Source organism: Mesoplodon densirostris, chromosome 7 (assembly GCF_025265405.1).
Source record: "Mesoplodon densirostris isolate mMesDen1 chromosome 7, mMesDen1 primary haplotype, whole genome shotgun sequence".
NCBI lineage: Eukaryota > Metazoa > Chordata > Mammalia > Artiodactyla > Ziphiidae > Mesoplodon > Mesoplodon densirostris.
The window spans coordinates 108,569,811-108,596,524 of NC_082667.1; the positions used below are offsets into that span (position 1 = coordinate 108,569,811).

The 26,714-nt window shown below is 41.5% G+C and overlaps 1 protein-coding gene across 9 annotated transcripts in view; it reads right to left on the bottom strand.

Annotated features, from left to right (window-relative positions):
- The window catches only part of CADM1 (cell adhesion molecule 1), a 344,187-nt gene that overhangs the window by 22,558 nt on the left and 294,915 nt on the right, over positions 1-26,714 (bottom strand). For 4 of the 9 annotated variants that reach the window (XM_060104645.1, XM_060104644.1, XM_060104641.1 and 1 more), the window contains 4 exons: positions 20,322-20,421; positions 17,063-17,235; positions 12,067-12,141; positions 1,799-1,831 (listed from right to left, as the gene is read on the bottom strand). In XM_060104645.1, coding sequence (XP_059960628.1) covers positions 1,799-1,831; positions 12,067-12,141; positions 17,063-17,235; positions 20,322-20,421 — 381 coding nt within the window. Of the gene's footprint in view, positions 1-1,798; positions 1,832-2,895; positions 2,946-4,140; positions 4,419-12,066; positions 12,142-17,062; positions 17,236-20,321; positions 20,422-26,714 lie in introns of those variants that run through there. The other 5 variants (XM_060104646.1, XM_060104643.1, XM_060104640.1 and 2 more) reach the window with 3 other exon arrangements.

The window sequence follows — 26,714 nt, forward strand, 5'->3', positions numbered from 1 at the left end:
ACATATTTTTTACCTTGAATACCCCACCCAACTCCAAGACCTACAACTATTAGAGTCATATAACTACACAAATGTTACTGAAGGGACCTAGAAAACAGAAATCTGGAGTCTTGAGATAAATGATCAGTATCTCTTCAAAGATCTCACAGAATTCAGGAATCTTATGATTACATTTGACCCTGGAGTTAATTATAGAAAGCTCAGAACTTAAAGCATCTTAAAAAGAATAGAACAAAAATCTCTTGAACTACATTAAAATAGCCTTAAAACTCTGAGAATAATCGATAAAAGTCAGGAAGTGCTCAATTAATGATGAAACCTACAAGTAACTGAGCTTAATGGAGTGCAGTGTCTGAGATGTAGTTAGCACCATGGGGCATTACCTTGGAAAGTGCAAGTCTTTTACCTAATTGATTTCTCATGATTGTTGGTGTATCCGGCCCTTTAACTAATTTTATGAACTTTTCCCTTTGTGCCAGTGTCAGGGAGGGCAGGCGGAGGTGGGTTAGGGTGGGGAGGGATACTGCCCCATACCCAAGTTTGTTTTGCTTTCTCAGAATTTCTCATCAGAAAGTCCAAATATGGGGGTGGTCAGCCAAGCATAAAGGCCTGACCTTCAAGGACAGCTCACACAGCATAGGTTTTGATCAGAGATTCCTAACTGGTTAAGTCCTCAAATGCAGGTCTGTTTAAGGTCAATCGTGCTAAAAGTTGAATGAACACCATAGGGTTGGCTGATCACCTCTTGTCATTTAACTGATAGATTTCAATCCTGCACAATGTGCAAAGCGATATAAGTAGGCCCTTTACCAAATAATTCCCTTGAATTCAGTTATTAAACTTCAGCCCATTTTTAACTAACATATCTTTCTCCAAAGCACAATATCACCAGGGTGAGATGTGAGCTAAGTAATAAAGTAATATACAGGTGAAACATGATTCTCATTTTCTGATTGGAGACATATAGAAAAATGAATGGACCTATTCCAACCTAGGAATTCAGTGGAGAACTTCGGAAAAGGATTTCCTGATGCCCCCTGCTGAGCTTTATTTACTCGGTTTTTATCAGCTTTTGGCTAACATCGTGAGTTTTTTTTTTTTTTAATATTTTGCCTACAAGGTACCCACACACAAATGATTTTTTTTAAGTCCCAGTTAATGCTGTTGAAATGTACATATGGTATCATTCTTGTTTGGAGATGTTTCCTGCCAAATGGTAGCATAAACTTTTATGCACACATGGAGATTAAGGGTGAACCTGCAAGAGGCCGTGGAGGTAAATATGATAATTAAAGAAGAACAATGTTCTTCCTCATCCCTATGTCATGAGCTTAAACAGGAATCTTCCGCCCTGACCTGTCCTTCAGTCTCGACTACTAAATGACATAAATGACTCTTCTTCAAAATGTACCTACGATTCTAGCCTATGAACGAAGAAAGCAACTGGGCCTTTAATTCAGATTCTATGATTTTTAGGCAAATATTAGGTTTTTTTGGAGTCCCTTATATTTCAATGTCTGGCGGCATTATAGAATTAAGGGCTACATGCAGCTAAAACTCCTGCAGCCCAGCCAGCCGACAGGGAGGCCTCGCCTCAGATTGCAACCATTGAACACTGAACTCACAACAGAAATGACAAGACTCAACATCCTTTCAAGCCTCACAAATTAGAGTATATTTATGAGGTCAGTCTACTAGGAACACAGTTTCCCTTGAAGACTACATTTCTCTTTTTCCCAGGCTTGCCTTGCCGCTCAGCAGTGCTGAGAAGGTAGATAAACAGTAATGTGGTACCAACCGTGGACTGCTGGTTCTGTCGTCGCCGTGGTGTCTACAGACGGGAACAGAGGATTGGAGGAAGGGAAGAAACAGGAGGAACGGCATGCAAAAAAAGGGAAAATGGAAAAAAATGGAACAGATAATATATGAGCAAGCTTTCAAAGAACATCGCGTGACAAGCAATAATAAATGAAAAGCCAAAAGCATTTGAAGTGAGTTGCACTGTTTTAAGACATGCCTTCAGCTCAAAGCTGCGAGCCAGTGAGGAAAACAGTAGATTCTTTGGTTCTGGGGGTCTTGCCAGGATACATCTACTTGCTAGTCAATAGTCAGGGGAACATGCAAAGTGATGAGAAACACCAGTGCAAACTCAGTGACTGGTAGATGGCTCTGAACGCATCAAGGCTCAGGACTGTGACAGAAAAGCTCAGTCAGAAGGCTGGCTGAACAACAGATTCATACATTCAAACATTGCCTTTGTTTTAACCCAACCCACCCAGGCACTCAGGCTTTATGACTGCCAATCAGGCGTCGCTGAATCAATTGCACATTTAGGATCCTTTTATGGCTCATGCGCAGATGCCTGTAGATGAATATATGGGTTCAAGTTTTCCATCCAGTGTGTTATTTCAGCAGGGTTCAGCTGGAAAGTTCAATTAACTGGGAGGCCAGGGGAATGAACATGTTAAAGCTTTTCAGATTAGTTTCTATACACACACACACACACATACACACACACACACGCACTCATACTCACCACTCAGCCATCCTCCACTCTGCGGATCTTACTATGTTACAATCTAAGGGCAAGAAGTCTTGCATGGAAAACACCCAGGTCCACATAATTTGCCAAATGCCACTTCTCATCATGCGACACTCCAAAAATTAAAGCATCCAGCCGTCCCTTTGCTCACGATCCAGAACCACATTCACTGTTGTGAGCTGCCAGGAGTCCTGCCTTCAGGGTGAATCAGGAGATGGCACGTGAGGTTTTTTCACTGCCAGATGCACTTGTTATGGAAGAAACCGTGGTTTGTCTCTTCTTCTATTTCTAATGCCGTTCAAGTTTTCTCCTTCTACCAGGCTTCAAAACCAGGCCTGCTATATTGGCTCCTCTTCACAGGAAATTCCTCAGGGGGCTCCAGAAATTTTCTTTTTCTTTTTGGCTAGAGGGGAAGTGGGATAAATATCTAACAAAATGCACGGCAACATTCCTTTCCCAGAGTCGTTTTAATACCCCTCTTCTAGCCAACTTCATTCCAATGTCAACCCATCTGGCCGGGTTTTAATTTTCAGTTCTACCTTCTCAAGGTGTCTCCCTCCACGATCCTTTCTGGCCAGAAAGGAGTGGAGACACTCACACCTGAGCTGGTCATGTCGAGCTGTAGTGGGATTCTGGGTTGACACTGCAAGTAGTTATCTGTCCTTTTTTTTTTTATCATGCAGCTATTTAGCTGGTAATTATTTTCATGAGTTCTGGAGACACCAAAAAACTCTTTTGGACTTGACACAGGCAATGTTTAAATGCACCGGAATGCCAAATGTAACTTTTATTTATTTATATTTTTGGTCCAACGAGCCTGGTGCTTCTGATTTATAAATATGACACATGAATTCACACCAGTGTTCCCCTTCAATTCCCCTTTCCTCAGAACCCTAGACCATCAAACAATCAGAGCCCTTCTAAGGAGCCAGAATTAACCAGACGTCCGAGAGGCCACTACAGCTTAATATAACGTATAGCTGAGTTTCTGAAGAACAGACGAAGTTAAGAAAAACATAAAATAAACCACACCGGAACGCGATACTTACTTACAAGTCTGTATGCATAAAAAAGCAGTTAAAAAACAAGACCGAAAATTGTTCAGATGCAACATCTCTACGTCAGATGCTCGTGACACGTCTGACACGTCTCCTTACTTGAAACGTTCAAGTCAAGTGTTAGTTTGAGGTGCTTTCAATTGCAGGGGCAAAATCAAATGCACATTTGTACAGAAACACTTACATGAAAGTTAATATAGTTTATGGCTAGACACTGGCTTCTTTCCAAAATTAATTTAAAACATCACAATAAACATTTTGGCTCATTAGTTTTGTAGCAGCACTTCTAATATGCTTTATTTTCACCAGGTAAATCATTAGTATAAAATGAAAGGAAGTGGTTGGAGTAAAATCTAAGGGTCCTCAAAAATAATGTCTTCGCATTAGCCGACGACTCCCCAATTTACTGGCTGCCTACATCACAACATCCTGTCAGCTTTATGACAAAATCAAACTGAGAGAAGCTGGGTGTACACTGCCCTGTGGGTACCAGAGAATAAATGAAGGGAGGTTCACAGTGCAGCTTGCCTCCCCATTCTGGGGATGGGAAATCCATCAATTGCACCCAACAGGGAAGAGAAAGGGATGTTGAGAAGGAAAACACACGGTTCTAAAACAGTGAAAAGCAAACACATGTTCAAGTCGAACAACACAGTTACTGCAGCTGGGAATGGCAAAACCAGGGATCAGCAATGGAGTGGCAGACGGCAGCAGACGCACAGGCTTGGCTACAAAGTTGAGACGGAGATTGAGGGTGGATCGGGGGAGTCGCTGATTCCATTTCTCTAAGAGCATCTGGTGTGGTATGTGAACAGAGGCTATTTCAAGTAAAGAATGATAAAAAAAAATCTTTAGAAGTGACTTTGTGCTCCCCGTAGGAGAGCACTGTGACAGAATCTAATTCTCCTTCATAATTGCATTACGACGTCATGCAGAAACCACAGACACCCTGGCTCTGAAGTGACTGCGGCTCTGTGAAGTAGGATTTATTAAGGTATCTTAATCAGGAGACTGGAGAGATGTGCTAGCCCACCCCTGTGAATCAACTTGTGGGGTCACTATATTGTTTGATAACATTCTAAGTGTACAGGCAAAATGCAAACAGTAACTTTCCAATAGAAGATAATGTAGGCTCTAATTAACTTGAAAAATGAGAGTGCCTAATTGCCCTAACAGAGGCTGTTTCAAACTTCATTCTGCGGCTGCCTTTAAAAAATAATCTTTGCGCTAGGCCTAGGAGAAAAATAGGTCACAGAAAGTTGAGCTGGACTTACGGTGGTGTAGGGTTATGAAATTAAAAAAGCCTCTTTGAGCTACTGTCTATTTTAATTTTAATTACAATGAGGGAGAAATTTATTGTACATTTATTTTATATGGTCAAGAAAAAACAATCCCACGTTCCTGCAAACCCAGTAAGTGTGTATGGTCTTCATAGTCACTCTCTAGCTGTTTTATGAGTATAATTAAACAAGGTATCCAAGGGCAGGGCCTGCACTGCTATTTGAAAGATGAACATTTCACTGAATATCGACTTTCAGTCTCCCAGCCATACAAACCGTTTATGGGACCCTACCTTGAATAAATTAAACATCACCTATAGTTCACAGTGGCAGTATCAGATATTTTCAAAATCAAAAGGCTCAGACAATGTGTCAGATTGGAGACACCATCCATTTAACCAAGTAGCAAAAAAAAAAAAAAAACCCCAAGCCAAAAACAACAACAACAAAAAAACCGCATGCAAGGCAGCTGGGCAATGTTTAGCTGAAACAGTCATGTGTAAGCTCCACTGTGGCACATTCTAATCCTTTCATATGGATTCTCTCCAACTTAGAATTGTTCATTGAGTGTGACAGACTGGGGGTTTAAAACTAATCCATAAATTAGTCCGTGGTCTCAAACACAACGGGTGCCATAAATGAAAATGAAAATCCAGGAACGAAATTAAATTCACAACCTTAAATACCTTTTCTTCTCCAACTGCTCTATGGTACTCTTGCTTTATAATGCCCAGATTCACTGCAAGGTTGCATTTGGGGGGAAGGGGGGAAGGTGTGAGTAGGGTGTACATTAAAACAATGCATACGGTAATAACCCGGAGAACCCAATCTGCTCGAAAGCAGAGCTTAATTGTAAAGAATTTAAATTCTGCCATTTTGATTGTCATAAGCTTAAATGAAAGCATACTAAGCAGTCCAGACATATTTTAATACACTTTCCCTTGGTTTATTTTCTTAACTAAAGTCAATAAGGAGCCAACGGGTTTTCTTAATTGAATTCCCCTTCAGTTTGTGTTATGGAGCTGCTTTAAAGCTAGATGCTAGGCTCGGCAAGGAATTCCCCTGACGGTTTTATTCTCACGATGGTGCTGTGCTGGCCAATATATATTAAGTATAGTTCCCTCTTTTTCTTTCTTTTTGACATATTTGAAATCTATTGAAAGCAAACATACCTGCTGGAAAATTAAACTTTGAAATTTATTTTCTACTGGTTTCCTGGTTAATTTTCTTTCCATCTATGTTCAGCTTTAATTAAACTCCCATTGCTCAGGGATGGGAGAAATGGATAGGAACGAAACTGAAGCTAAAAGGCCCGAATAGGAGACCCATAAGAAAGCTTTCTTCTGTCTTCCTGTCATCTCCCCTTTGAGTGAAGAGATTGTGTGCCACGGAACAGCAGGAAGGGGACTAGGTTGTTTTTTTTTTTTTTCTTTTCGGTTAATTTCAAGTTTCGTTAAAAGCTTCTTCAGAATTGTTCACAAGTGCTACTGTGCCCCTGAGATCTTTTCATTTGCAAACCAGATGTTCTCAAAATAATAATAATAATAACCACCTGTACCGTGGTTTCATTTAACAAGGAAAACAATTCCTATCCTATGTTGTGTGTCAGTGCTGGGCGGGAGGAGGGACAGAGAGGGGTGAGGTACCGGTGACGGGAGGAAAAGAGAGGGATGCAGGAGGGTGATGGTGGGGAGAGGGGAGCAGCTCTAGAAGTAGTAGTTTATATTCACCTCCTGGAGGGCTGGGTCCTTCCTGCCAAGTCCTTTATTTCCCACCTCTGAGATAGCTCCAACTTTCTAATCCTAAGAAACCTGTATTTATGAGATTATTCTTTTGCACGGTTGTGCGTGAATCTTTAGTATGAAAACATGTCAATTCCCTCTCTCTTGGGTTATTTTTCAACAAGGAACATAAGAGTATGGAAATGATGATAGAAGCGTTAGGAAGAAAAAAAATCTCACTGACTTCCCATCTCTCATTCCTTTTTTAAAAAAATGCAGAATCAGGTGACCTTCATCAGTAATTTCTTCCATTCCCTCATAAGTCAATATGGGTGAAAAACTGGTTGGCTATGATGCTGTTTGTAATAAGTTTATCATCATCAAAAAAATAAAAATGTACACACTTTAAGACAGTATGGAAAAACATGGTCCACGCACTTTTGGGGCAAAAACTTGGAAAGGGAGCTCATTACAAAACAGGTGGCTCCTGAGTGTCTACTATACCCTAGTAATATTCCTGTCACCAGGCATACTGGTATGTATATCACTAACATTCGATAAGTATTCAAGAAATGATGAATGAAAAACAGCCTTAATGGAGTAGATGCCAACTCTAGAAAAAAGGCAATTTAGTAAACATTCTAGGATGAGAGATGTGTATTTCCTAGCAACAATGTCTTAATATATATCCCGAACATAAATACACACAACAGACACAAACACTGACGATGGATGCTTGAAGTAAAGTTAGGCCTTCAGGCTTAATTTCCAAAATGCCATCCTTTCTTATCCACATTCTATCCATTCTTTGATGGCACAGACCAAATTCTACGTCTCCTGTGGCAGTCTCTTCAATCTTCTGAATCAGCCCTAAGTGCACGGTATCTCCTGCTAAGGAGTTCCAGTGGGTATAACCTATTTCCTCAGCTATATTTTAAGGGGTTCCAAGAATTTTCTGTCTCTGTGGGCACTAGCACAGTGCTGTACATATTATGGGTCCTTGATACGCGTTGAATGAATGCCTAAAAGCATTATTACCCCTTACGTCATGCAGATATCAATAGCACAGAGTAGGAATCATGACGATAAGACCCTGGAGAACAGACAGCTCTATGTGGAGCAAAGCTCTCTATTGTAATATAGCTGGTCATGCTACAGAGTCAGTCTTAAGATAGGTGCACTTCTTTCCTTTGTATTTAGGAAACTGAAAACATGTGCTTGGTTGTTGAGTTTCCCCAATTTGGCATCCGCCTGAAGGATAAGGGCTGTTCTCACCTTCTTTATTTATGTGCCCTGACCCACGTTACACACACAAAAAAGCTTAGGATAGGAGGCTATGAATGCCAAAATAATAATGTGAGCCTGGGGGTGGGACTCACTTTCTCCAAGGTATATTGGGTACTGAGTGATTAGATACCAACAAGAAAAACCTTATTGTTTTCTTTTCCAAGAAACACAAAATATTTAACCGGATATGTACTTTCAAAAAGAGAAAAACTCATTTAGAAATGACCTACTTCATTCTTATGAAAGGATTCTTAAATGTGTTTCAGAATTTGGCCCTGTAGCTATTCATTTCTTATTCTAAGGTGATTTTAATTTTTTAATTTATGACAGTCACATGTATAAATGTGACCTACAGGTTGAGCTCCTCCTGGCCTGAATTTTATATTTAAGCTGCTAAGGGTGTTTAAAACTGAGTGCTGAGTGTTTTCTATGGTACTTCTCATCAAGCATGTAACTCAGGGCAAAACCAGGCAGAAATAAAACAATATCCACGTTAACTAGGGAGGGAAACACAGAATATTTTCCTAAGATGATTGATCCAACTGGCAGACCAGGGCAAAAGCTATCACCAAACACAAGAACAGGTATTTTTATGTACATCTAATATACAAAGTCAACTAATTTGAAAGAAAGTTCAAAACAAAACAAACAACGCCCTCCCCCCTCCCCACCCTCCCAGGCAGTAGATTTTCCTTTGATTCTGGGTTTTGAAAGGAATTTGCATGGAGGCCTCTTACCCCGGGTAATGGTTGGCTGTCTCTGTATTTTCACAGAGGATGTCGGGGATGGATTTAAAGTGCAATTTAAATTAGGCATTTTGCTCTCCCATAATATAGCATATATCTTCATGAGTGAAACCACATGGACAACTTGATATTGAAAAAAAAAAGGGAGTGGGGGTCTGCCAGTAGCAATAGTCAAAACAGAAATATATGGTCAGAAGATTAATGTACATGAAAGAGAACAGAGACACCAAAGAATCTTATGGGAAATCACAGGAGGCTCTGCGTGGCTCCCATCCCAATTTTATCCCTCAGATGGTTTCTTATTTGGAAAGCGATTCTAATGACATTAGTGGCTGAATAGTTATAAAACCATAACAATGTTGATATGGCAAATTGACATCAAATACTCCTTTCAGTACTCTAGAGCCTGCAAAAATCTTCCCCAGGTGAATCTACCTTTAGACGTGGCCTTCACAGGTAAGTCAGGAGAGCTTCCCCACGCAGGACAGATGGGAGGCAGAGGCGCCCTGCTCCTCCCACCCACCTGTGATTCTGGGTGGGCAGCATCGGGTCAGGTTGGGCTTACAATTCCTCTTTTTCAAGGGCCTCCACGATGAAGATTTAACATATTTTGAGGGAGTCAGGTGACTGGGAACTCACGAAGGCCTGCCTCCCTAACAGGGAGAACAATTCAATTTTTCTGGTTATGGAAGATAAAAGATAACACTGGAACACTTCCTTTCAGAGACATCAGAAATCAACTATGACCTTTCGAGTTTAAAAACATTTTTCGATGGCATTTAAAGACAATTTGTACGTTTTTCTTGTAATGAAACGCTGACCTAGGGAATGGGTTTCAGTCACTGCATTTGCCTGGGAGAAAAGAAATAGATGCTCGTGGGCTTCCTCTTCCTCTTCCTCTTTTTTTTTTTTAAGCTGAGGCTTTATGTTAGTATCACTAGATTTAGCTGTTGACATTTTTAAGGCTAATGGTGGCTGTAATGTACCAAACAGTACAAGAGAGAAGACGAGTGGAGATTAATTTAGCTCTCCATTTGTCAGGATTCAGTCTGGAAGATTTCTTAGGAACCAATCTAAATCTAGGGGATAGCCTGGACCTTTAAAATGGGACACAGAATCATTCAGCTCCATAACCTTTAATCTGTTTGAAGAAAGGAGCAAATGTTAAATTTCACAAGTACACTTTCTGGGCAAGATAAATATATATAAGACTGCTTGTTAAGACACAGCAAGCCTGTAAGATCACATCCATTAAGGCAGTGGATTCTACAATGTTGTTTTAGTGGCAATTTTAGTGTAACGACTCTTGGGTGTGCCAGTGAGAATCAGGGCATTCATCACCACAAATACATTTTGTGTGTAGAGCGGGTTCAGCTGCTAACATCAAGAGGCCAAAGTGCACCTATGAGATCATCTTATATTACCTTGAGCAAAGAGGTGAGGAGGAGAGGAAGAGGAGAAGACAAGTCCCTATAAAGGTACCTGTGATGTGGACAGAAATATAGCATTGTTTGTTTTTAAAATTTCCTCTTAAATGGAGTCTCTGTGGTTGTAACTGTGATAACAGTGAGTTGTAGCTGTTTGAAGATGTGAGATTAGCTTTAGTCTGGAGTCAAGGCTTAGGAGCTGTGAACTGAAGTGCCTCTGCTGAGTCGCTGAGATTGATGGTGAGGGGGGAGGAGTTCAGGGAGTGTTAAGAAAGGTCTTTTTTAAAAAAAGCCTAAGCTAGTGAGAGGCCAGCCACAAGTGAAAAGTGCTGTTCCACATTAAATAGAAATGTGGTATTTATGCCGAATGAATGAAGGCCTTGACTGCCTTAAAACGTAAACCTCACTTGCTACCTAGACGGAACCTTCTACAAGGAGAGGTCATCAAGGCTGGCTCACACCCGGACAACTTCTGCAAAGACAAAACAGACCAGGAAGGGCTTTCTTAATGGGTTCACACATGCAGGGCAGTGGCGAAAGGGGCAATGTCATTTACACTGACATCCAAAGGGCCGTTCATAGGAAACTATGAAAACCTGGTAACAGCAGCTCAAGCTTAATTGGTTTACTACCCGGATAAGAGAGGTAAGAAATCATGAAAGGTAAACACATGGTTCACAGCAAGGAAAGTTGTTAGCATGGTTGCTCTGGAAATCAGTCAAGGTGGGGCATCTTTGTTGCGCTTATTAAGGATGCAGAAAGTGGGAGGAATCTCTCTGCCCTGCTAACAAACCGAGTTTACTTAAGAAGCAGAAGAAACTAACAAAAAGCTAAAAGGGAAATACACACAGACAAGAATTTAGGAAGCAGCCTGGATGGAGCTGAGTTTAGGGTGAGACACAAAAACCAACTGATGGATTTTCAGAAGCTTTTCAATTAAGTGCAGGCACGGATGTTTTCGCAAACATCATTCAGAACCATGCTCACTAGGGGCTTATTTAAAAGTTCTTTGTTCCACTGTAATGGTTAGAAAGGTGAAGAAAACTGAAGTTAGACAATCTATTGTTATATTTCATAAACCGATGAGGCGTCTTCTTTCACTGAACACTTAGAATTTTCATCATGTCTATCACACCAACTCCTGTGAAAACTGAAAATGTCTCCAGAAAGTCAATGTAAAGGATGGCCTTACCTAAGGAAATCTTGCACGTCTAGTCGACATGGTGCGGCCATAACCTTTCCCACCCTGGTCGGCAGAGTAAACTCCAACAAGTCTCCCGGACAAGCGACATCAAGCGCTGAGAGCCGCTGGGGACCGACCAGGAAGGGGCTAGAGGACACAACCTCCTCCCTCAGTGACGGTCAGAAAAAGGAGACCGCGAAACTCACTTTGAATAGGAGTTTCAGACAGTCCAAAGAGCTAAACCACAGAGTGACAACCGCAGTGGCTCCTCCAGTGTTTAGCGGAGGGCAGGAAGGGGTACTCGAGTGCCCAGAGTGGAACAGACGGTGACTCCCCAGGTGACACACGGTCCGTGGGTACTCTCTGGGGCAGGAAGGATGACGCATTTAGGAACATGGCCCACGTGGACATGTTAAAGGGTGTGTATTTTCCTTCACATGGATTAAGATGAAATTAAGGCAAGAAGAAGATCCAAAGCCGGGATACTTACCGTTTCATCAACCGTGGCTCAGCACAAGCTATCCGCGTGTTTTCTAAGAGCCAGGCTGCCCTTTTCCCCCCTAGCATTTTGCTTTGCATGGTGATGCTTAAAAAAGAATTCTGCAAAATATCTGATCTACTGTTAAATGCTTGGATGTTAAAGACTTTTCTGACATCCTTAAGAGTCGACTTGAGAACACAGTATCTAATGTCTTTCAAGTTCCCAAATAAAGGAATAATTCCATTCTAAGGAGTTAAAGGGACCTTTTAGGCTTCTTGTTATACATACCAGAAAGACAGTGTACATTCAGGACATCTGCAATGGCAATGAAGGTACCATACCTGCGATGATGGTAAGGATGGTGGTGGTGGTGGTGGTGGTGGTTGTTGTGAGAGGAGGGATAGTTGTGGGGGGATCTGGATAAAGAAAAAAAGGAGAATCAAACCCACAATGCTGAACACAGCGCTGATCAGTAACGACACAACAAAGGCGTGAAGACACTGACATGTTGTTTGATGACTTCTCCCTTTGAAATCCAAAGACTCCGCCCCCGCCGCTGGCCCCAGCCCTGCAAAGATTTATGTCTTATAATCATATCCCAAGGCCTTATTCGGAAGAGCGAAGAAAAGAAGAAAAGAGATTTGGGGGCTTCCCTGGTGGCGCAGTGGTTAAGAGTCTGCCTGCCAATGCAGGGGACACGGGTTCGAGCCCCGGTCCGGGAAGATCCCACATGCCGTGAAGCAACTAAGCCCGTGTGCCCCAACTACTGAACCTGCGCTCTAGAGCCCGCGAGCCACAACTACTGAGCCCACGCGCTGCAACTACTGAGCCCGCACACCTATAGCCCGTGCTCTGCAACGAGAAGCCACTGCAATGAGAAGCCCGCGCACCACGACGAAGAGTAGTCCCCGCTCGCCGCAACTAGAGAAAGCCCACGCATAGCAACGAAGACCCAAAATAGCCATAAATAAATAAATAAATAAAATAAATTTCAAAAATTAAAAAAAAAGAAAAGAGATTTGTATCAGTGAAGTGAACTAGGGATGAGGAGATGAGAAGTAGAGAAGGGAGGAAAAATCACAACATATGACACACCCTCCCCACCCCCATCCAATTTCAAAGGGTGAGGTTACACCAACTCAGCCCCTGAGAGGGTCTGACGGTTGTCATTTCGTTTTATGCTTTCACCGGTGGGAGAAAGGAGGAGATGGCGCTGATCTATCTAAAGGGCTCCTATCGGCCAAGGGAAAGTGTGTGCCTGCTCTTGCTCTCTGACTGTTAACTTCATTATTCTCCATCAATACATCCCAGCAGGAAGTAAAACTACTTTTATGCTTGTAATAAATACACAGAAGAGAGAATGTCACCACTAAATATCAAGTTCCAGGCATGTGAGATTTTACTGAGATTTTATTTTCTAAAAGTCAATAAATTTTACAACTTATAAATATTAATCAGTTCATCACCTTTGCTCAAGCCTGACCTACATGGGCGACAATGATAAAACTGAAGAACGTTTCCATCTTGTAAACAAGAGAATGAAATATAAACAAGGCTTAACCCTCCAAGCCAGGAATCCGATAGGGAATCCTCTGTCAGGTGTCTGATATACTGTATATTCTTCTATCATCTTCAAAATTATTTGGGGGAAAAAAGAAGGCAAATATGAAAGAGAAAAAGAAATTCCCAGCCCAACTGATCAAACTGAATGTGTTAAATTGTCAGCAAGACTTTGACCTAAGCAATCATTCTGCTATAATAGAGCATAAGACGATTTGAAGGCTTTTGATTTTAAATTTTATCTAACGCCCATCAACTTTTTCTCCCTGACACATCTGGTGTCCTTTTATCTCCAAGTGAGCTCTCAGACTGTCTAATTAATACATCCAAACTTTAATTATATACTGTGCCTTTATTGGGTTTGGCGGAACTTCCTGGAAGTTTACAAAAACATTATCTTGGCGTTTGGTTATGAGGTCTGCTTAAAAGATTCCTACCGTTGATCAATAATCAGTTTTAAATTTCCTCACAAACTTCTCTCACACGTACACAAATGTATGAGTTTGACAGGGAAGAATCAAGAGCAAACCTGTCTGTTTTAGGGGAGACTCTGTTCATTGAAGTTGGGGATGCCAGCAGTTTAAACGACTATTGAAAGCAGCCTCACACATGAGTGCAAAAAAAGAATCCATTAAAAAAAATTCTCATTCTCTTCCAAGAAGTAGAAATGATTCATAATTTCAAACCACCTTGTTAGAAGAACGGGCAGTACACGTTCAGTCTTGCTTTTTGGAGTACTTTCTTATGGAGGCCACAGGTGGGGAAGCATTTTGTGACCTGGGAGACCACTGGATGTACCTACATCCTGCGGCAGGTGCAGGTACAGGTGCAGGTAGGGACTCAGGTGAGCGAGGGGCACCGGTCCCTGAAGACAACCTGCTCTCTCCACGCCCCAATTCAGCTGTACCCAGAGATGTGCCTTCTCTGTTCTGATTCAATGACATGACAGTATTTATCACTGAAAAGGAACATCTGTAGCTGGTATGCTACAATGCTATTTCTGTCTCTATTTCAAAAAGTATTGGCACACAATGTGCGATGTCCACAATACAATCAAAGTGCACCTGAAGGTGATTTGAAATTACGATTACCAACAGGAGTGGAACAGAGACTAACGAGGGCAGAGACTTCAGAAAAAAGGTCACTAGTTCCTTTCATTTTGTGAAAATCACACACTTTCAATTATTTTCATCACTACTGGGGTAACTTGTCCTCCACATGTGGCTCAAGTGACCTAAATGAATTAGATTCCATTACCAGGTGTAATGCCTAGATCTTTTCTAGCGAGAAGAGCAATGTGAGGTCACTATTTAAGAAAATACAGAGTTGGAGCTAATAAGCTGTGTTTGACACATAGACGCTAAAAGAATGAAACCAACTGGGGCTCAGGCGCTAACCAGATAGATTCGCCAAGTATAGAAGTTACTTCTGGAGAATTAAACATTTTAAAAGCATGTTAACTCTGAGTTCATAAAGAACTTTGAAAGCTACTGTAGTAGGACAATAAATTGGCTTTGAAAAGAAAACCTACTCACCATCTTCTCAAACTGCTAGAATATTTTATTACTAGACAAGCAACACCTCAGGCGAGTATTCTAGCCTGTCACCCCAGGCATTACTGCTAGTACAGGTTACGGAAGGGAGGTAGCATATTGTGTATCTAGCAAATTCCTAGACCAGGCGAAGTGCACCATCTTGGGTCGGGGAGATAGGTGGATGTAGATGTGCTTGCCTACATGGGCAGGTCTCTGTTTCCTGGCTTTCAAATAATGCATTCTGGCCCAGCGAGTTCATTCCCAAACGACAATCTTGCATTGGAGGGAACTGTTCTACCGGGAAGCAGAGAGAGTAAGAGAAACTACAAAGAAAGACACACATTTTACTGTAGACTTTGGAGTCAAAGTTATCGTGGCTCTGAAACATATTTAGTAACCGTGTGAACTTGGGCAACTTATGTCACCTTTCTAAGCTTCCTTTTATCATCTGTAAAATGGGATGATGATGGCGCTTACCTCCTCATGTTATCGTGGAGATCAGAGGTGATCGTGCATGTAAAACTGTCACCCTAGCGCATGGAGCGAAGTGAGCAAGCCCTCCATGAATGCTAGCCAGAGCTAGGATCCAAAATTATTCGAATCTATCTGTCTATCAAATCCACAAAACGCTTCTCATCCTGAGATGTCGGAACAGTGGGTACAATAAATCAAAATTGTTTTTCCAGATAACTGAGTCTTCTGAATCAAGGAACACATAATAGACTGGTGGAAATTTGTCTCTGCTTTTCATAATCTGCCGTTTTTAAAAAGAGCTGAATGAAAGTCGTCTGTAAACCTGGATAACAGCAAGCCTGGGGCCTCGCATGAGGCTCAAACCCTGATGTTGATCATGGGAGCGATGTAGAAGCAAAAGGGGGATGGCTGGAAACGGGGTACTCGGCACCGCCTTGCACCTACACGGAGAGCCATGCCCTTCACTCTGATCTCCTTAACTACCAGGGAGAATTAATGCTATTATGTGTAGACCACAGACAACATGGGTAGTGTGCAAAGAAATCACACCTCAGAAGTCTATACATAAAGTGATTAGATGCGAGCCTTTAACTTTGCATTATGCTAAGGAAAACAAAACTCAGGTACAGGCTAAAGATTATATTTTAATATCCATGTAGATATGAGGGAAAGCATGCTTCTATTTCATCAAAGAGACTGCTACTCCTATTTTCTTCATAAGGAAAGTGGCCAGGTTCTAAGACGTTATGGTGTAAATATCCCATATGTAGATTTACGTGTGTATATGTGTATATTCACATACACTTACACTTGGATTATTTACATGGCTCACATGAAGAGAGAAATGCACACACGTTCATATATTTACAAGATACTGAAATTGTCATGCCTATGGTTACTCATTCGGTGTCATGTCAGCTCATGACTATTTTTCCTGGTGTAAAAGTAACCGAGAGAGTCAACTGGACAGAAGAGACTCAATTCGTCGTCATAAGACGAGACAGGCAGTGCACTCCCCAACTAAACAGAGAATATTCACCAGACACAAAATTGACCATGAGCTATAAATGGGAAATAAAATTGACCATGAGCTATAAATGGGAAATAAGTTTAAAATGGCTAGTACAAGTAGGTGCACAATAAATATTTGTTGACTAGAAAGTGAAAATCATGATCATATGCTTTAATAATCCTGCAAAAAGATATTAAGAAAACAGACAAATTTTCTAAAAAAGCACTTCTGTCTAAAGCAGCAGCTATAGGTGGTTAACAGAGCTACCAAGGACCTTCTATTTTTTTTCCAAGTATTTACTGGCTTGCGACATATGGAAAGTAATAGCTTCATGCTGAAAATAGGATAGTTCTGCTCATCAAAGCAGGAGAAAGGCTAGCCCAGGTATCATCAGAAAATACCACTGGGAATAGACTTTCTGAGCTGAAAAGCCATTAATTGGTGAGGTTGAATTTCGCGGTCATTATTTCTAACATAATCTCCATAGTGTGCGCCTGAGGACAAAGCTTTCCTACTCAGCATGACCAGAGCCTGTGATCTAGAGGGAAGCCCCCAGGATTAGAAGGGGAGAAGAAAAGTCACTGTCCGCCTAGTGGTAGCACTGGGGTCCACCTTGGGCCAGGCTTCTTTAATTCTTGAAGGAAACAAACTGGTTTTTTTGGTTTTCAACTTGACCAAAAGCTCTAGGAGTGAATCATAAGCAGCAGCTACATAATAAATGAGTCAAATGGAAGAGGGCTTCATCTTCTCACGTACCGTATACATACAGCATATAATCCGAATGAGCTTTCCCCACTATGTTTGAAGCCTCACAGCGGTATGTACCATTATCTGTTTTGTTTAGGTTATTGATGAACAGGTTGGGCCCCGACAGTACGGCGTGTTGAGGCATTTCATCATCGACTCTCACCCAAGTTACCATCACAGGCCTGCAGAGGGAATGGGAGAGAGACAGGTTGCATTATGATTTCCCACCAAGATGTCTGCATCAAACCTCTCACCCACACAGTAAATGAATCCCATGCAGGATGACACAATTAAAGAGGACCTATTTTAAGTTCAGAGAATTATAGCTGTGAAGGCTTCACAAATCTGTTTGGAATATAATTTAAAAAAAAATATTATCGGGTGTTGAAAAACTTTCAACAGACCAGAAGCAGGAGTCTCATTGTTTCCAATTCATCTTCAACAAATCAGCAAATAAACCAACATGCCCTATTTTTATGCCCTGCTGTGTGCTTTCACACCAATTCAGACAGGACAGAGCTCACCCATTGTTAATCATCTCATTAATAAGGGTAAAAAAAATCAAATCCTGGGCTAGTGATACATGCATTAATCTCATGGTTACTAACACGCCGAGATAGTGGCATAGAAAGTTGTGATATTTAAGTGGATTTCGAGTTTCGCAGAAAGGAATGGACTTTTACAGCTGAATAGTGCTTTCTTTGGCCTCTGCTGTTTGAAAAAAAATTACCTCTTCTCATTCTGGAAAGAGGTAATCACTTCCTCTCCCCTTACCCCCTACCCATAACACACCCTCCGCCAACCCAAGACCCCACCGCACCTTCCGAGGCCCCAGGCCACCTTATCTATGTGTTCCTTGGCAAAATGCCTGTCTTCCCTGGCTCTCCAAGGCCCTCACACTGCTCCTCTTCCCCTGTGTGTGCACCTGCAGGCCCCCAGCTCGAGGGACAGGCTCCCAGATCAATGGCTGTGGAGTGACAGCACCTCCATGTGAACTCTTGGGGTCCTATGGCACTTGCTCATCACAGGGGAGTTTATTTTCGTGATTTAAAGACCACATTTGTATCCACCAGGAAAAAGCAAATTTCACAAGATGCTCCAGGGCCCAAATTGCACACACACAGAGTCTTTTTCAAACTCACTGAATTTATAATCGTTCAAGGCAGCCCCTATGAAATGGAGGCCACATCTAGGGCTGGGCCTGAAAGCTGCCATTTCCAAGGCAAGGCCACAGAGATTCGGGCACAGAAGCAGCTTCCTTTCATTTCCTGAACCACCTCTAGGAGCAGCATCAGAACCAAAGACCTGTGCTTCATATGAATGGGCACTCAAGACAGCCCTGTCAAGTAGCACTCTGGTTTTCCAATGGGATGTGAAGTCACAGTTTTTCTTTAATGACACATGAGTTTGTTATCACAACGCAGTAAATTATTTAAAAATGAGCCCTGCATCCGTCCTCCTCGCAGGCAATGGCGAACGGCTCTGCCTGGCAATCAGACCTACTGTCCCGCCGCTCGACAGCTGAAACCATCAATGGGGGTAAATGCTGAGAACATTCACAACATTTAACAGCAAGTTAAATTACCATTTTTATTGTATGCAATTTCTTGAGAAAATAAATAGGTGATATGCTAGAAGGGCTAGCAGTCAAGTAACCCGTGCTTTGCTCAGACAACCGTGGACACGGGCCGATTTGAGAGGAACAAGCAAATACCCTCTCTGGCATCAATGTCCCGAAGGAAACATACAATTTACTGTCCCCGTGGCACATTCGACTGAACACAGTACCTTCTTCAGGGGAAAAAAATATAGAGACAAAATAGAGGTTAGCAAGCCGTAGTCTGTAAATGTAGTTAATGTGGCTGGTACTGTAAGTGGCAAGAGGCCTGAGAGAATTTATTTTTTTTGCCACTGGATTGTTTTGGAAGGAAGGCAATTTGCTACCTGGGGCCTAATTCCAACAGTTTACACAAAGAAAGAGCTGAATCTTTTGCAGTGTTCAAAGCAGAAGAAGACTGCTTTGGTAAAGCTGGAAGTACTTAAAACCAAATAACCTCGAACCACCCAAGGAAAAGCAAAGCAGAAGCAAGACCATCTCCTCCTTCCTAAAGGCCATCTTTACAACTCCAAACGGTGAGTAGAGAGAGAAGCAAACCCTCGCCCCTGGAGAAGGACACACAAAATAGGGAGGGCTCACGTGGGAAGAGAGCCCACTGCAGCCAGGCTCCCTCTGGCTCTCTGTTCTCTCAGAGATCAGCACTTAGCTGTCATGGGGAGAATACTTTCCAAAGACTTGGGGGAAGCTTTGTGAAAATGCTCTGAGGTCCTTGTATGAATATGCTAGTTAGCAAAACTCTGAGAGGGGGAAAAATCATAGCGTGGGGACAGCAGAGGGAGCTCAATGCTGTTTTTTGTTGGGGACCAATAAAAACCTGAGTGCTCCCCCACACTACGTTGACCTGTTGTTCCATGTGAAATGGATTGTTTTTTCCCTCAGAAACAGTTAAAAACAATCTTCACTCTATTAGAAAGATGAAAGGGTTCTTCCTCCTCCTCAAACGAAAGGGAATAAATAGCTAAAGTGGTACCACCACATGGCTTTCGCTTTATTAGTGATAATACATGTAGTTTCTCGAATTCACTTTCATTAATTTAGCAGGGGCAAGTGATGTAGCTTTTTTTACGCTTTTCAATAAAATAAGAGTGTAAGTCTTTTCCCTTATGCAGTATGTATACATATTCCTTGAGAAAAATTCCCAAACCATTCCTCACTAACAAAAATATTTCTAGTAGTCACTTTTCCTTGAGGGAAGAAGCAAAATGAAAAGTAAGGCAAATTCATTTGCCTACAGCTAGCCCTAAACACAGCAGCTTAATTTAGGACTGAAAACCATCTTTCCAACAGCTTAGTTAGACATTAACACAGAAGGTAGCAGAGATATCATTAGATTGTGGGCCCACTAAAAATTTATTAGGATTATTTTATGTGGGTGAGAGAAGATAGTTCTGATGATCATGTTGATGATGATAAAAGAGAATGAGCTGAGATTTCAATCTTAGCTGGCATTTCATTTTTCTCCCAATTCTCACCCTTAAGAACCACAGACATTTATCCCCCTTTTCACTGAATATTCTTTTAGTTCCTGAAAAATCTTCCATCCTTTACAGCAGGAGACAGGTGACAGGCCAATGAGTTGTGAATGCACATCTGTGTGTTGTGGCATTTACTGCTCATGACCCTCTGCCAACCTTGGCCTTCAGAACTTACTGGGGCTTCCCGATGGCTTCACATGTTAACTCAAGCGCGTCCCCTTCCCGGGTTAGGCCTTGTAGAGGATAAGTCATCTGAATATGCACTTGAGGCTTATCTGTGTGACAACAACACAAAGTATAATGTTTAGCAAATGGTATCATCAGTCAGAACCAGACTTGCACGCTGTCACAAACCCCATACGACCAGCACTCACGCACTTCCCATCCTCATGCCTTCAGTAAAATCCTTCTAATTAGTAAGTGATCCTGGCATTTGCTCAAATTAAACTGACTAATAACTCTAAGAAGTGAACCACGAATAGATAAGAGATTCATAAACCAACCATGCCACATCAAACATTTCCTGCAAAATACATTTTGTTACATTTAAGTTTATCTCCAGACTCACTCAAGCTAAAGGAAACTCATTTGCCTTCATGCTGAGGTGAAGCCACAGATATCTGCGGTGCTCAGAATTGATACATTTTATCATAGATCATATATTACTATCTGTGCTCAGAATGGATACATTTTATCATAGATCATATATTACTATGTGACAATATGTTGTGACACTGCATATTAATAAGTGTGCCACTTCTATGCTCTTGTTTTCAAATGGGAAAGGCAAAACTTCTGAATTCTACTCAAATGTCTAAGAATAAAGAACTGGGAGGTTTTGGTGGCCCCTAACGAAACTCTATGATGGCTCAATGTAAACATATCAGAAGGAAGGAAACTGACGGTTACCGAGTCTACTATGGTAGGAACCATCCTTGGTGGTGGAGAAAGCCCAGTTTTAGGGACGAGAACATTAGTACCTAGAGAATGATGTAGGTTGTCCAAGGTCATAGAGATAACATAATGAAAGACAGCCCCATGAAATGTATTTTGGAGGGATTATTGATTCAAACCCACATTTCCTAATGGCAATCCATAATTAAAGCCAAGTATACTGAGTATAGCTTCCTAATGCAGTCAAGTATTTAGGTATTCCTAAGTGATGTATTCCTAGGCGTAAGTGAATACTTTAGTGATGTAGGTATTCTTATTTCCACTAGCTATTTAAAAACTGTGTTTGTGAGTTTGTGGGGCTGTGGGTATGAGAGAGGAATGCTAGGAGGTACAGGGAATGGGGAGGGAAGGGGGAGGGGTTGGAATTAACTTAGATACACACACAAATACATTTACAAATAAAACCAGAATGGAATTGGGAGGGGTTTTTTTTCCCTTTGCTGAACTAATAAGCTATTAATCCCTAAATCATTTTTCTCATTTAATTTCATGACTTTGTAAATGTATACTTTTGGAAATGTACCCAAGAGGTAAAAAATGTGAGAGGGCAAGACATCAGTTGGCTGAAAAGTCAAAACAACTGCCATAACTTTACTTTCTTGGACAATCACACCACCCAAACGACAGCCCCTTGGCCTTTTACAAGCAGTGGTTCGCTCATTATCATTCACCCTGTGGTATCAGGGGGCAAAGAGAAATATGGCAGGGCTCAACCATCTCTACCTGTACACAGCCAAACAAGCTGCACGAGGTCCTCTCTAGGGATGGCTGTTTTCTGGATGTATTTTTACAGTCGTGTTACTAGCACTGGATCTTTCTGTCTCTGAAAAACACGTGGCATTCAAAACCTTTTAAGGGAGGCTTCTTGTACATCGGTGGGCACTGTACACTGAATTGGTAATGCTTTCTGAGGAGCTAAGTCACTTGCCAGAGAACATAAGTTAACTGGGACTGAAAGCTCCAGCTGACCCCTGAAAATAACACGACTCTATTCTTAGACTTGTTGGCAAAGGCAATGTTTAAGAGGAAAATGGCCTAGAGGTCTCCAGATACTGATAGCTGGGTGGGGAAGCTAATCATTAAAGAAAGGCAAAAATACTCAAAAAGGATAAACAGGATGACCTTAAATGAGCACTGGCTGATGGGCAAGTGTCCTGGGCACCCACCTTTGAGAGCTACAGACAATACTGTAGGCTAAATACAACCATTGGGTGACACATGTGGGTCTATTATTTTTGGTGGTATAATACACTTGCACACAGAGCTAGTTGGTAAAGTTTATTAAAAAAAACAACCCACAGGGGAGAACAAAGAAGAGAAAGGGAAACCTCTCCCAGCAGCCTCAGAAGCAGCGGATTAAAGCTCCACAATCAACTTGATGTACCCTGCATCTGTGGAATACATGAATGGACAACAAATCATCCCAAATTGAGGAGCCAGGAGCCAGTGTTGTGCCTCTGAGGTGGGAGAGCCAACTTCAGGACACTGGTCTACAAGAGACCTCCCAGCTGCACATAATATCAAACGGCGAAAATCTTCCAGAGATCTCCATCTCAACACCAGCACCTAGCTTCACTCAACGACCAGCAAGCTGCAGTGCTGGACACCCTATGCCAAACAACTAGCAAGACAGGAACACAACGCCACCCATTAGCAGAGAGGCTGCCTAAAATTATAAAAAGTCCGCAGACACCCCAAAACACACCACCAGACGTGGACCTGCCCACCAGAAAGACAAGATCCAGCCTCACCCACCAGAACACAGGCACTAGTCCCCTCCACCAGGAAACCTACACAACCCACTAAACCAACCTTAGCCACTGGGGACAGACACCAAAAACAACGGGAAACTGTGATAAAAAATCTTCCATCAAACAAAAGCCCAGGACCAGATGGCTTCACAGGTGAATTCTATCAAGCATTTAGAGAAGAGCTAACACCTATCCTTCTCAAACTCTTCCAAAATATAGCAGAGGGAGGAACACTCCCAAACTCATTCTACGAGGCCACCATCACCTTGATACCAAAACCAGACAAGGATGTCACAAAGAAAGAAAACTATAGGCCAATATCACTGATGAACATAGATGCAAAAATCCTCAACAAAATACTAGCAAACAGAAACCAACAGCACATTAAAAGGATCATACACCATGATCAAGTGGGGTTTATTCCAGGAATGCAGGGATTCTTCAATATACGCAAATCAATCAACGTGATACACCATATTAACAAATTGAAGGAGAAAAACCATATGATCATCTCAATAGATGCAGAGAAAGCTTTTGACAAAATTCAACACCCATTTATGATAAAAACCCTGCAGAAAGTAGGCATAGAGGGAACTTTCCTCAACATAATAAAGGCCATATATGACAAACCCACAGCCAGCATCGTCCTCAATGGTGAAAAACTGAAACCATTTCCACTAAGATCAGGAACAAGACAAGGTTGCCCACTCTCACCACTCTTATTCAACATAGTTTTGGAAGTTTTAGCCACAACAATCAGAGAAGAAAAGGAAATAAAAGGAATCCAAATCGGAAAAGAAGAAGTAAAGCTGTCACTGTTTGCAGATGACATGATACTATACATAGAGAATCCTAAAGATGCTACCAGAAAACTACTAGAGCTAATCAATGAATTTGGTAAAGTTGCAGGATACAAAATTAATGCACAGAAATCTCTGGCATTCCTATATACTAATGATGAAAAATCTGAAAGTGAAATCAAGAAAACACTCCCATTTACCATTGCAACAAAAAGAATAAAATATCTAGGAATAAACTACCTAAGGAGACAAAAGACCTGTATGCAGAAAATTATAAGACACTGATGAAAGAAATTAAAGATGATACAAATAGATGGAGAGATGTACCATGTTCTTGGATTGGAAGAATCAATATTGTGAAAATGACTCTACTACCCAAAGCAATCTACAGATTCAATGCAATCCCTATCAAACTACCACTGGCATTTTTCACAGAACTAGAACAAAAAATTTCACAATTTGTATGGAAACACAAAAGACCCCGAATAGCCAAAGCAATCTTGAGAACGAAAAATGGAGCTGGAGGAATCAGGCTCCCTGACTTCAGACTATACTACAAAGCTACAGTAATCAAGACAGTATGGTACTGGCACAAAAACAGAAAGATAGATCAATGGAACAGGATAGAAAGCCCAGAGATAAACCCACGGACATATGGTCACCTTATCTTTGATAAAGGAGGCAGGAATGTACAGTGGAGAAAGGACAGTCTCTTCAATAAGTGGTGCTGGGAAAACTGGATAGGGACATGTAAAAGTATGAGATTAGATCACTCCCTAACACCATACACAAAAATAAGCTCAAAATGGATTAAAGACCTAAATGTAAGGCCAGACACTATCAAACTCTTAGAGGAAAACATAGGCAGAACACTCTATGACATAAATCACAGCAAGATCCTTTTTGACCCACCTCCTAGAGAAATGGAAATAAAGACAAAAATAAACACATGGGACCTAATGAAACTTAAAAGCTTTTGCACAGCAAAGGAAACCATAAACAAGACCAAAAGACAACCCTCAGAATGGGAGAAAATATTTGTAAATGAAGCAACTGACAAAGGATTAATCTCCAAAATTTATAAGCAGCTCATGCAGCTCAATAACAAAAAAACAAACAACCCAATCCAAAAATGGGCAGAAGACCTAAATAGACATTTCTCCACAGAAGATATACAGACTGCCAACAAACACATGAAAGGATGCTCAACATCTTTGCTCATTAGAGAAATGCAAATCAAAACTACAATGAGATATCATCTCACACCAGTCAGAATGGCCATCATCAAAAAATCTAGAAACAATAAATGCTGGAGAGGGTGTGGAAAAAAAGGAACACTCTTGCACTGCTGGTGGGAATGTGAATTGGTACAGCCACTATGGAGAACAGTATGGAGGTTCCTTAAAAAACTACAAATAGAACTACCATATGACCCAGCAATCCCACTACTGGGCATATACCCTGAGAAAACCATAATTCAAAAAGAGACATGTACCAAAATGTTCATAGCAGCCCTATTTACATAGCAGCCTGGAGATGGAAACAACCTAAGTGTCCATCATCAGATGAATGGGTAAAGAAGATGTGGCACATATATACAATGGAATATTACTCAGCCATAAAAAGAAATGAAATTGAGCTATTTGTAATGAGGTGGATGGACCTACAGTCTGTCATACAGAGTGAAGTAAGTCAGAAAGAGAAAGACAAATACTGTATGCTGACACATATATATGGAATTTAAGAAAAAAAATGTCATGAAGAACATAGGGGTAAGACAGGAATAAAGACACAGACCTACTAGAGAATGGACTTGAGGATATGGGGAGGGGGAAGGGTAAGCTGTGACAAAGTGAAAGAGCAGCATGGACATATATACACTACCAAATGTAAGGTAGATAGCTAGTGGGAAGCAGCCGCATAGCACAGGGAGATCAGCTCGGTGCTTTGTGACCGCCTGGAGGGGTGGGATAGGGAGGGTGGGAGGGAGACGCAAAAGGGTGGGGATATGGGAACATATGTATATGTATAACTGATTAAATTTGTAAAAAAAACAAAAAAAACCAAAAAAACAAAAAAACAAACCACAGGGCTTCCCTGGTGGTGCAGTGGTTGAGAGTCCGCCTGCCGATGCAGGGGACGCGGGTTCGTGCCCCAGTCTGGGAAGATCCCACATGCCGCGGAGCGGCTGGGCCTGTGAGCCATGGTCACTGAGCTTGCACGCCCGGAGCCTGTGCTCCGCGACGGGAGAGGCCACAACAGTGAGAGGCCCGCATACAGCAAAAAAAAAAAAAAAAGACCACAAGATATCAAAAAAAAAAAAAAAAAAAATGGTAGAAGGTTATGCCACTGAAAACACAGACAACAAAATACCGGCTCCCTTACAGTTCATGCTCAGAAACAGCAGCACTTCTGGAGTTCCTGGTTAGGGAACCTCTGTCATCCTTATCCAGGAACCATTCTGAGGAAAGCTAAATTTAAAGCTCCCAATTTGGGCTGAAATGTAACATTTTCTTATAGGTTAATCTCTGATCCACAGAAGGTCTACATTTTCCATGCACTGCCGACTTTGGCCCATTAATTAAGGAGAAGCAGAATGCTTGCTGGCCAATGTGGAAGGCTCTTTTGTCCTTTTTTCTCCTTTGTATAATTTACAAGCAAACAGAGAGAGTATATTTTTCAGCACAGTGCACTAAGGGTTTTTACACGCTCAACTTCCATTCATAATAAAGACGGTGCTGAAAATCTATCCACCCTGCCTTTTCAGTACCACTGAGTTTGTTTTAGTTAAATGCTTTTTATGTTCCTAATGGCTGTTTGCCAGTTGTCAATTACTCACATAAATTAGGAATAACAAGCTAAGGCCTGGCTATACCTGGATTTTACGTTTAAAAAAAATCATATACTAAGCCATAGGAAGTACACCTTCAATTTTGATAACTGACTTTCCCAATTTACTCTCTAGGTTTCTGGAGAAACATCTACCATCTACTTATGGGTACAGCTGCCACAGTTCCCTTAATAGGTCGCTGGAAAGGTAAACATTCATCTTGCTTGTATTAT